General features: G+C 39.6%; 2 protein-coding genes across 2 annotated transcripts; both read left to right on the top strand.

Annotated features, from left to right (window-relative positions):
• The first annotated feature begins 479 nt into the window (after positions 1–479).
• On the top strand, positions 480–7,171 carry LOC135075371 (uncharacterized). The gene is made up of 4 exons (XM_063969816.1): positions 480–694; positions 3,911–4,029; positions 5,114–5,295; positions 7,119–7,171. Exons 1-4 carry the CDS (start codon positions 584–586, stop codon positions 7,169–7,171), a joined length of 465 nt encoding a protein of 154 aa, XP_063825886.1. The 5' UTR covers positions 480–583.
• A 1,845-nt stretch (positions 7,172–9,016) lies between these two features.
• Positions 9,017–10,525, top strand: LOC135075658 (lipase 1-like). Its single transcript, XM_063970074.1, has one exon. It carries the CDS (start codon positions 9,054–9,056, stop codon positions 10,242–10,244), a length of 1,191 nt encoding a protein of 396 aa, XP_063826144.1. The 5' UTR covers positions 9,017–9,053; the 3' UTR covers positions 10,245–10,525.
• The last annotated feature ends 1,960 nt before the right edge of the window (positions 10,526–12,485 follow it).

Raw genomic sequence — 12,485 nt, 5'->3', positions numbered from 1 at the left:
TCTAATTTATTGAATGTTCCAGCCCCTTAACAATGAAAATGTGGTCAGTGTGGTGCTGGAACATAGCAGTCTTTTGTTTAATATTCCAGCTCCCTTAGTACTGCAGATGTGGTCAGTATGGTGCTGGAACATACATGCAGCAGTCATTTTGTCCCAGCTCCCTAATCCCAACTAATATTATAAATGCGAAAGTAACTCTGTCTGTCTGTCTGTCTGTCTGTCTGTTACGCTTTCCCGCTTAAACCTCGCAACCGATTTTGATGAAATTTGGCATAGAGATAGTTTGAGTCCCGGGAAAGAACATAGGATAGTTTTTATCCCGGTTTTTGAAACAGGGACGCGCGCGATAAAGTTTTTCTGTGACAGACAAAATTCCACGCGGGCGAAGCCGCGGGCGAAAGCTAGTACATAATAAAGATGTGATCAGTGTGGTGCGTGAACATAGAGCAGATCACTTTGCTCTCTGCTCTATGTTTCAGCACCACTCTGATCACATTAGTCTGCTGCAGACTTCTAAGTACATAATGAAGATCGTGTCGTGTTGTGCCGGAACTAATTTGTTTAATGTTCCAGCTCCTTAGTAATGAAGATGTGGTCTATGTGGTGCCGGGCGCTGGTGGGTGCATGGCTGGTGGCCCTGGGCGCCTCCCTGGAGCTCTACGACCAGCTGCCAGCTGACGAAGTCTACTACCAGGTAACATGGAGACCAGATGGGCAATTTTGGGCTTTAAGAAAACGAGAATAAGATTCAAAATGGACGTGTTGAGTATGCTCTACGATTAGATGCCAGCTGATGGGATCTACTACCAGGTAACTTGGTGACCAGGCAGGTGATTTTGGGCTTTAAGACAACGTGCATAAGATTCAAAATGGAGTGTTGAGAATGCTCTACGAACTTAATCCATCGCAATAGGGATCTAATCAAAATTCTATTTAGTCCGTAAGACAGATAATTAGAAAATGTTAGACTCATATTTTTTATTTTTTTCCATAATCGAATAATTACAGTATTATTTGAGATGAAATGTCGCGTGACGTCACTTTTGAGTAAAACTTAGACTCAAGCGTAACGTATCGCGCCATTTCAACTCGATGTAGCACTGTTATTATTTAATTATGAAAGAAAATAAAAAATATGAGTCTAATATTTTCTAATTATCTGTCTGACGGACTAATAATTGAAATTTTGTCATCTAGCCTATTGTAGCCGTTGCTTTTTAATTAGCAATAGGCACTCCTTATTAGCACAGCTCTTCATATTAATAAATGACCAACTAGCTGACGTCTTTGAAGTGATTATCAACAGCATGGTAATTACTGATTTGTGCACCAAAGGCACACCTAAGTCAACATTGTGTACCTATCCGCTTTACCTATATTGTCCCCTCAAGGCTGTATCACATCAGGTACTAAAATAATGGCGGGTTAAATATTTCATTTTGCGTCACTTACCTAATTAAAACGAGACTTATATGCAGACATGCTGATGTTGGTCGTCACACTAGTTGGGGAGCCAGGACTTGTCCCACATTTGCTTCTGGTCAAATGAGGATCATTTCGATTTTTAGCTGTGAATGCAGGGGTTATAGGGCTAAGAAATCCTTAATACACAGTCCAAAAATTTTTGTTCTATGACAAAAATTGACGAAGTTATGGCCAAATTACTAAAAAAGTTCACTGACCGCCCGGCGCGGGACCGTTGACGTCACTGTATCCGATCCGAACACTGCCGGCGTACTGCGTGGATAGAAAATATTTTTTTCTAGCCAAACTATCAGTTTGAGAGAAAAACTTGTAATGACATATATTCATCAGAATAAAGTAAGCTATCGATAGGTAATTTTAAAAATAGAAATTGTGAAAAATAACGCAAAAAATCCATACGCTCATACGATTCAATGAAACGCAGAGACGCGATTGGGGTCTCCGCGGAGGTATATTTGGCGATTTATTCAAATAAAGTGTTCATAAGTGTTGCTAGAGTCATATCTTCTTCCAAGTAAAATATAAAAATGTATAAGTATTAATTTATTTACTTCTAACAATAAGGTATAGCTGAGGCAGATACACTCTGCCTAGGCTACAAGACATTTCTATGCAGATCATTTCGATGTACACGCAATACCTACCTGTTATTTAGTTTTTCTGAGTTAAACCTACGTACCTACCTATCTATTCGCCGTTCCCATGGGCGGACCAGCTGCTGCAGGAAAGGACAGCTGCTCCCTCCTGGAAATCTATTTAATCTTAGCCTAGAAGCTGGGTATGACTCCCCCGCCCCCCTCCTCTCCCCAGGTCATAAGCTGGGCATGACTTCCCCCTCGGCCAGAAGTTGGGTATGATTTACCCCCCCCCCCCCCCCAGGCCCGAAACTGGGTATGACTTGACCCCTCCCCCTCCCCCCAGGCTAGAAACTGGGTAAGGCTAGCCCCTCCCCCCAGTCCATAGAAACTGGTTATGACTTGACCCCCCCCCCCCTCCCCCAGGCCAGAAACTGGGCATGACTTGCCTCTCCCCCCCCTCCCACCAAGGCCAGAAGCTGGGTAAGGCTTGCCCCTCCCCCCAGGCTATAAGCTGGGTATGACTTATCCCCCCCCCCCCCCAGGCCAGAAACTGGGTATTAGCATCATATTATGTATTATTATGTTCAATACAAACAATCATTAAGTTACACTCACCCCAACCGCGTCTCCGCATTGCATCGAATCCTATGAAAATGTGGTTTTTGGACATAGCAATACTTAATTTTCACAATTTTTATTTTTTTAAATTACTGGTCGATAGGTTACTATATTTTGATGAATAAATGTTATTATAAGTTTATTTCTAAAACTGATGGTTTAGCTGGAAAAAAATATTTTCCATCCCAATAGTACGCCGGCTGCGCTCGATTCGGATATAATGACGTCACGCGGCCCTGCGTACGTTGACTTTTAGCGGCAAAAACGGCCTATGTTTATTACTTAATATCTTCGTAAGTAATGGTCCGATTTGGATAATTCAAAAAGATATATCTTTCTTATGTCTTAAAGATTAACGTAGATACTAGTTTTATTGAATTTTCTACAACAGTACTGATTCTCATTGGGGACTCGTGCTCCTGCAGTGGAGATTAAATGAAGATTTTTTTTACAACGATTTATCCACCACGAGGAAGCTCTAGGCCTATATTTCATCTGATGCAAAGTGATGATAAGGTCGAAGGTGGAAGCGAGTTTCACCCGAAATTCTCAAATACAGAGGAACTGGCTATCTCTCCTCTAACTGCCGGAAAACAACAAAATTGTTAACATTGTTAGAACAAGTCCTACCAACAACCAAAGGGAATAGAAAAATCTGCCGCTACTGGGAAGGATTGTAGTTTTACAACTAGACCACAGTGCACATGCTAACGTGCGTAGTGTGAGCGCTCATCAATTGAACGTGGCTTTAAATCGCTTTCACATTTAGGCGACTTTAGCAACGCGACAAACGCGCAACAGACGCGATGCCGATAATTCCATACTACATATTATACAGGGTGTTAGGTAAATGGGTATATGAGCCGACACTAGCCCATGTTAACATGCTCATATAAATAGTATGGTGAAGTCAGAAAATTGATATCTTCATTTTAATTATTTTATTTTTCATACAAATCGGATTTTATAAAATTTATTTTGTATGAAAATAAAAAAAATTAAAATGGTGATATCAAATTTCTGACTTCACCATACCATTTATATGGCCATGTTAACATGGGCTAGTGTCGGCTCATATACCCATTTACCTAACACCCTGTATAACAGCGGATTCCTGCCTTCACAAGAAACGCCGCTGCCGCGCTGCTGTCGCGCTTCTCACGCCCTAATGTGAAAGTGGCCTTAGATGTCGATGACGTTGATGATGTTTTACATCTTTTGTTTTGCAGGACGAGAATGACATCGACACGGGCCCCTCTGGGAACTCGCTGCCGAGCATCAGCGACGTGATGATGCGGAGGCTCCTCAAGGCCTGGCCGATGCAGAGGTTCGCTGACGTCACTAACGGGTAGGTAGTTCGATTCGATTCCCAGTGGGTTCCAACAAGAATTTTAAACTGATATAAATTTTATTGATATTGATGATATTTAATTTTGTTTTAACAACAGCCTACATTGCAATGAAATAAAACAATGTGTTTTTGTACTGCGAACTGTTGCGAATCGCATTTATTTAATATTTAATTCATCATTGACTTTTCTTTCTCTTTTAATAAAAGGTGTTATTACATTCACAATGACTTACTTGAATGATAAATAACACGTACCTAATTAATTAGGTATTCGTGTTAAATTAGGAATGCATAGTATAATGTATTGGAAATAGTATGGGCATGTTTTATAAGTAGTATGGCATTTTTAAAGCTGTAAATCCATAACGTCCTTACTGACTACACACACCTTTACACAATCCCTAGAACATTAAAATTCATTTTATCCGCTTCCAAAACTTCGTAAGTTTGTATTCATTTATCACCAATAGTGTATCTTTTATTACTCAGTTGTTACAATATCAATCCGGCTCTAAGACTAACTTCTCAGAAGAGACAATATTTTTCGACTTATTAATTGAGAAATAATATCATCACATCGACTTATTTCCACAAAATACTTGTAAGAAGAAAATCCTTCTTTTTGTCGGTAAAAACCGTTGCTAATAGTAACTACTTTCTGAGATTAGCCCGAACAAACACAAACTCAGTGTGGCGGAGGACTTACCTAGATAATTTTACTATGTAGCTATATGACTATAGCCCAAATGGTTTAGGAGTCTGACTGTTGAACTATTCTAAAACAAGAATATACATTTTGTAGCTCAACTGGAGGCCATTACGGAAACCGACAAGAATTTTGCCCGTTTTCATCATCAATCCCTAATTTTTAAGTTTTCATCGGGATCTCTTAAAAATTAGGGATTGATGGTGAAAACGAGCATTAATCATCGTCTTCATCATCAGATCATTTCATTTATTTAGTTTCCACTGGTGGAACACGACCCTCTCTAATTTACTAGAGGCAAATGGAGAATTTAGTCTACACTCTAAGCCAAAGACAGAAACTAGTAGGTACATAATTTAAAAATAATGTTTGCAGAGTGCATTCCATACCGATGGAAGGAGGCCCGGGAGGCCTGGAGCATCCACAGCTGGCCTTCACCGAGCCGAAAGCTTTTAAGGCATCAGTCTACAAGCGCTTGTCCGAGGTGTACCGCGCGCCGGCGTCGGGCCTCGCCAGGCCGCAGCAGAAATGGAAGATCAAGAAGGGGAAGGCACTAGGTAGGTCTTATTTTAGACATAGAGATCTCCAAGGATCTAGGGATCTTCAAGGATACTGAACACATTATTGCCCGTATTCACAACATTACTAGGAGGTCTCACAGTGCGCGTAGACGAACAGGGTGACACACGAACCAATCACAGAACTCTAACGCTGTGCGTTCGATTTCCTGTTTTACTTAAGCAAGCATCGTTTGTGAATAAACAAATGAAATGCGATTGAGAACTGTCTCTACGATAGATGCAAGGGCATAGTGACACCCTTGATGACTCATTTGCTGAATGCACATCTGCATTCATTTGCCTAGTTGGAGTGTAGCAATATCGAATATTACGTGTAGAAATGTGCCGTGACCGACGATCTGGTGAAGGTCACTGAAGAACCTGGATGCGAGCAGCGCAAAACTGGTCGTTATGGAAATCCTTGGTAGGCTTTTCTCTTCCAGACAGTGGTGACTGAGTTTGTTGCGGCGCTTCTTCTCAGCACTTGCAATGTTGGTCTCGACTCTCGAAGCGCTGGTAGGGTAAAAAGGTTATGAGACATGTAGAGGCTTAAGAGCAAAATATTAATTGACGATTTGTAAGTACTATTTCATAGTCTAATAAAGAAATTTTGCCTTGACTTTGACGTCATTTGGCTGAAACGAACGAACGATCCTGCTGAAGTAGAGCGATGCAGGAAAGGTAATGTGACGTAACACACAAGATAATATACAGGGTGTTAGGTAAATGAGTATATGAGCCGACACTAGCCCATGTTAACATGGTCATATAAATGGTATTGTGAAGTCAGAAATAAATTTTATAAAATCCAATTTGTATGAAAATTAAAATAATTTAAATGAAGATATCAATTTTCTGACTTCACCATACCATTTATATGACCATGTTAACATGGGCTAGTGTCGGCTCATATTCCCATTTACCTAACACCCTGTACATCTGAAGCGCTGACGTTGGACGTAACAAAAATACACTATCATGCGCCGCTTCACCAGACAAGCACCTACTTGGACGAGCAAACATAAAACATAAGAGCACATAATGTATTACGTGATTACGTGACGCAAATCCAAGATGAATTGCAGTTTCTGACGATGACACATTATATGTACTAATACTAAACATGTTAATGAAACAGTGAATAAAATTAGTGCTAATTAATCCGACTAATAAAGATTTTTCTTCTAAAGTTCCATACACATTATTATTCTGTGTCCTATAACATAGGTACTCATAAGGGAAAAAGGAAGCCTTTTTAAGGTCAATTCCTTGTCCATGTGGTTATCTAGTCAAGTTACTAAAAAAAATTAGGTAGGCAGGCAGTTCCGGCATAGTAACTGTTTCCACAGAGTAAAGTTCAGTTTTTAACTCTTATGATATTTCCTCGTACGTTGTAAGTACGCGCTTAAAACAAAAATAGGTAGTCCAGCAGGTAGTTTTCTAAAAATACGTATGTCTAACTCTAAAATATAATGACTAATGAAAAATGACAATTTTTAATTTACGTCACCCACACTTAACTGAAATGCAAGCAAAATACCACTTGACGCAGTCGACTTGTACACTTGACAGCTGAAAAAACATAATATGTAATCCAAGTAATTAGTACTTATTAGCATTATAAATATGAAAAGTCAGCAAACCAATCAAATAAGACAGTAGGTCTAGGATGCGCGCTTCGACAAGCGGTTATCACGCCATTTTATCGATTTTGCCCATTCATTTTGACGTCGATAAGAGTATATCACGGCGCGCATCTTAGCCCGGATGGTGTAATGTAAACCCCTATTTTAACAAAGCTTTTAAAATATTTTTTCCAGGTTCTCAAATGGTGTGCTACTTCAAGCTGTGCGCGTTTCGCTCCCCGCAGTAATGCGCGGGCGCACTCACCACAACGCGTCGCATAAACATGCACGATTACCTTCTGGACTCCAGAGGGGACCCTACCACCGCTGATACCTGAAATAAAATAGAAAAACATTAACAAAAGCTCTTTAAAATACTTCGAAGGTTAACAGAATTGACAGAAATTATCACGATAAAAATTCGTCACTTTGTCATTGTTAATTTTATTAAACCTGACCGAAATTTAAAGTTAGAAAATAAACTTTTGTAAAAAGGAAGGCAATTGTTCGCACAAAGATTACAAGTGTATTGTCCTGTATGTCAAAGCCTTCGGAAAAGTTGGCTACCGCAATGTTTTAAAGGCTCTTTTTGTAGTCACTACAATTTGGCTCTATGGCGACTTCAATGTCAATCCATAATGGATTATCCCACTTATTGATAAAGGTCTGGTAGAGCGGCGTGGAGCTCAGTGGACGGAGCAAAATAGATAAAAAAATAACTATTATTACTCTTTTCTTTGACAGTACAATAGAATCTATTACCTACTTAATTCCACAAACTCTAATGCATTTATTATTTAAGTTCTTTCCCCTTCCTTCAATTCCTATCTGAGAGAATGCCATATAATGGTATTTTGTTCGCCTATTATACATGCTTTTACTCACAATAAAGTTTGAAAATACTTAGTCTTCATCGTATTTTTATAAACTAGTTACCAATGACAACGGCAAGGCTTTCTGTGTAGAACTACGGTTAAATAAATAAATATTACAAATTAATGAGTATTTTTGTAATGTTACATTCCGATTAGCGACATCCTGTTGAATACATTTGTATAATAATAACTTTAGAGGTAATTCTAGTTAAATTGTATGTTCTTTAATAAATTTAATGTTTCCGAAAGGCGGCCACTGTGCACTGTGTTTTGTAATTGTAAGAATATTTTCAGAATAAAACTTGTGTCGAATTCATCGTTCGTTTTATTGTAATTAATCCCAATTACTTACGATCTTCTAAAAGTACTTAATCAGTAGTAGACTTATAATCCTAATTTATTATATCTACAATCCATTCAATTGCGTTATCATAATCTTTAATAATATGTACTTTATTGCTGTTCAGACGGTACCGTATCTTAAAAACGTCACTGTGTGATTCAAATATAACTATATTGTGATTATCTGGATTAACTATCTGAATTTTATAAATGCGAAATGCGTAATAACTAGATATAGTTTGTCTCAGGATAAAACGTAGGAAGTTTTAACCCTGATTTTTAAAAGGGGACGTGCGTGATTAAAAAAAAGTTTAAAATAATCCTTAAGGCTGTGTACACATGTTTTGAATGTCTTAAATAGTAATGAATATGAAATATTTAATGCAGTATTAATTCAGCTTGAACTTGAATGACAGCATGACTATCAAAACAAGTTATACTGTCGTTTTGTCCATTCCTGACCTAAGCAACAGCCTTGTGATGTAACGCGGAGGTCGGTGGTCTTAAGAAGGTTCCCAATTCGACTCTTGGCAAGATACGTCTAGAAACATAATACTTAATATACATTTATACATGTACCCTTGACAGTGCTTTTGACAAAAGTCAAGGTAGGTAAATAAGCAACATATGATATAATTCAAACTAGAACAAGCAACGAAAACTTATTTGCAAGTCTAATATTTATAAGAATGGAAACAAAAAGTAAGATTATGAATTAATAATATTTTAAATACGTGAATGTGAATATGTATGTATGATCGCTGGCGTGGCACAAGAACTTGGCTCACTTTTATGACGTTGTGTCAATTATCAATTAGTTAGTGTCTAGGTCGTTAGATGCTGATCGGAAACTCGTTAGATTCCGCCAGAGTTGTATCACAACAGCACCGGCCAGACGTACCCTAGCGCCGCCATGACGCTCGGACTCACACCGGCTCTACTCCTGGCGGCAATCTTCCTATGCCGAAGTATCCTTGGCCTAAACTACGCTCCCGACTTACCAGAAGACGCGAGACTCAATTTCACAGGACTAGCCACCAAATACGGCCTACCCTGCGAGGAACATGACGTTACGACCGAAGACGGATACATCCTCAAGCTCTTCCACATTCCCGGGAACAAAACACGCCCTGTACTCCTCATGCACGGAATCATCGACTCCGCCGACACTTTAATGATTAGAGGAAACACATCCATGGTGATGGCCCTCAGTACAGCCGGCTACGACGTGTGGGTCGGCAACAAGAGAGGGAACAGGTACTCCAGGAAGCATCGGACTCTTGATCCCGACATCGATAAACAATTTTGGGACTTCAGTTTTCATGAGATCGCCCTGTACGACTTGCCGGCGACCATCGACCACATCCTAAACAACACGGGCCAGCCTAGCCTCAGCGCCATCGGACATTCGCAAGGAAACACAATTTTCTACGTGCTGGGCTCTATGAGGCCCGAATACAACGACAAGATCAAAATACTCATCGCATTAGCACCCGTTTGTTATTTGCACCACCTAAAGCCACCGTCAAGACACGTCGTGGAAGCGTGGCCTTTCGTGGACGAACTGTTGTCGTTAGCGGGAACAGAAGAAGTTTTTGGGGAGCAAACACTGGAGATACATATTTTAAAGACTGTGTGCACCCAAAAAGGTAGTTACGAAATATGCGCCAAACGTTTTCTGCTAGCATTGGCCGGTATGGACCCCGAGGAGTTGGAGCCGGAGTTCCTTCCAGTGGTGATGTCCCATTACCCGTCGGGGACGTCAAGGAAAGGCGGGACTCATTTGCTGCAGCAGGGTTTGAAGAAAAGCTTCGCGCAGATGGATTATGGTGTTGAGAAGAATTTGGTTGTTTATAATTCTGTGAGTCCGCCTAGTTATGATTTGGGGAAGGTGACGATGAGGGCTGCGTTGATCGCGGCGGCGAACGACGGGATGAGCGCGCTGGCGGACGTGAAGCTGCTTCGGGCTCGCCTGCCCAACGTCGTTGAGTACCAGGTCCTGGAGCGCAGCCGCTGCAACCACCTCGACTACGTGTGGGGCCGGCGCATGGCCAAGTATTTACTCCCGCACGTGTTCTCGTTGTTAGAACGGTTCGGGGGATGAAAGTGCAGTGTTGTGACATCAGTGACGCATGTTCAACGAATTAGCTTAAGACGTTATCACATTAAGGATGAGTTGCACCACCTAACTTTGACCGTAACTATAACGATAACCGGTGCTTTTTGTATGGAGTTTGACAGATTTTTGACGTTTGTCAAAGTTAAAGCAAGATGGTGCAACCCAGCCTAAGTAATGTTCATTAATTATTTATTACACGTAAGTGCGAAAGATACTAGTACATCCGTTATTTATCCAAAACTCATTCTTGTTTATTTTTATTTTTCGGAGCCAACTATTTTGATACTTATTTTACGAGTACCTAAGTATGGCTGTGATCTAAATAATCAAACATAAACATCTGCAAAAGGCATCACTTTAATAAATGAAGGTAATATAAGTTTATACGAGGCCAATTCGACACTAAATGCATTAATTTATTAAACAAATCAAAGTCGTCATAGAATGAAGGCTCATGTGTTAAACAACAACACAACTTATCATGATGAATCTAAGAATGTAGAGCTACAGCTCTGGCACCTTGTTAGGGTAGTAAAAATTATAAAAATTCGATAGCTGAGTATTTTTCAACAACTAAATAATCGTGCATAGGTCCACCACATTAGCTCCTGATGATTAAAACTAAAGTGTGACATGTATTGCTTCAGGGATTGTTAATTATATGTCCGACAAAGTTGTAATGTAATAGTTAACAGTTTTTGAATAAGCCTCTACTACTGTCGAAACTAGAATTAAAAAAATAAAACAAAAAAAATTAAAAGAAATCGAGAAATTGTATAATTTACCCGATGTGAATATTAAAAACATGTTGAAGGAATGTATGATGTAAGAGTGGATTTGTATTTTTGCTAAGTTCACTGTCAAGAGTTTTGTTAGTAGGCTAGGTAATTATTAATTTTGTAAATGTCAGAGCATATAACATGAGTATTTATTTTAGACATATGCTAGTTGATCATGATGTAGTTGAACAAACAGAATAAGTGAGTTATTTGAACATAATTATTCAAATAAAGACACTGTTTCAATGTTATTGAAAGATTAAATTTTCCTAGTTTTATATACTCAATACTTAAATACTTATTATCCTATTATCAACTACCGCCTTCCCCTTTTATCTGTCTCTGGGTTGTCTGCAAAAGATCGGTTCCTGGCGATAAAGGATTTGCCACAGGATTGGATGCGTTCTGCGGTCAGCGGTCAGGTCAAAATAAATGCAGCCCGCATCATGTATGAACAACATTTTCGAATGCTGAAAAACACATAAAAAGTGTTAAAAAACAGCTCTTGCTTTTCATGACTGTTAGGCATAATTTTAACACACCACTTTTTACAAGTGCGCGTGCCACGACATGCACTTGGTAAATTTTTTCAATAAACATGCACAAATTTGATAATTTTATCTAAACACAAAATTTTATTAGTCGCCAAGTATTTTGTTTGTCGGTCTTTACATTTGTTCCCGTTTACTTTTCGGCAGTTGCCTGCCAATGCCGTATTTGCGAGGTGCAAGGTAGACTTGAGCACCTACGTTTTTTTACCTCACTCAATATCTCTTCTTATCGAAACAAAACCGCCCATTGATACGAGTTTAGTGATAGCATTAAGCCACATAGCGATTTCTTATCCATATCTTAATGCAGTTCTTACATAAATATCTTTGTAATTAACAAACCTAAACAAAATCAGTTGATGTGTTCTGGTAGTGATGGTGTGGAACTGAGGTGTGCCTTGATACCTCACTAATACTCCGTGGTGCATACTCCCAACATGTTACTAATTATATTTTCGTGCCTTCTTACATTATCCGCAGCGAATTTCCAGAACATCACTCAAAGCGAATTTTTGGCTAATGGAGTCCCAACCTTCCCGCAGCTTGCTTTGAAATATGGATGGAACTGTGAAGAATACGATGTAGTGACAGAAGATGGGTACATCCTCAAAGTGTTCCACATCACTGGAAATGAGTCCAAGGAGCCCGTTCTGCTGATGCACGGCATCCTCGACTCAGCCGACACGTTCGTGATCAGAGGCGAGATATCTATAGCCATAAACCTGGCAGAAGCAGGCTACGACGTGTGGGTGGGCAACGTCAGGGGGAACAAATATTCACGACGCAACGTGAACCTTTCGCCTGACAAGAATAAGTACAAATTCTGGGACTTTACTTTCCACGAAATGGGCATTTACGACCTGCCCGCTACAATAGACTTCATTTTGGCGAAAACA

This window comes from Ostrinia nubilalis, chromosome 10 (genome assembly GCF_963855985.1).
Source record: "Ostrinia nubilalis chromosome 10, ilOstNubi1.1, whole genome shotgun sequence".
NCBI lineage: Eukaryota > Metazoa > Arthropoda > Insecta > Lepidoptera > Crambidae > Ostrinia > Ostrinia nubilalis.
Note: the sequence above shows the minus strand (reverse complement) of the source record. Positions and strands in the feature narration are given on the sequence as shown.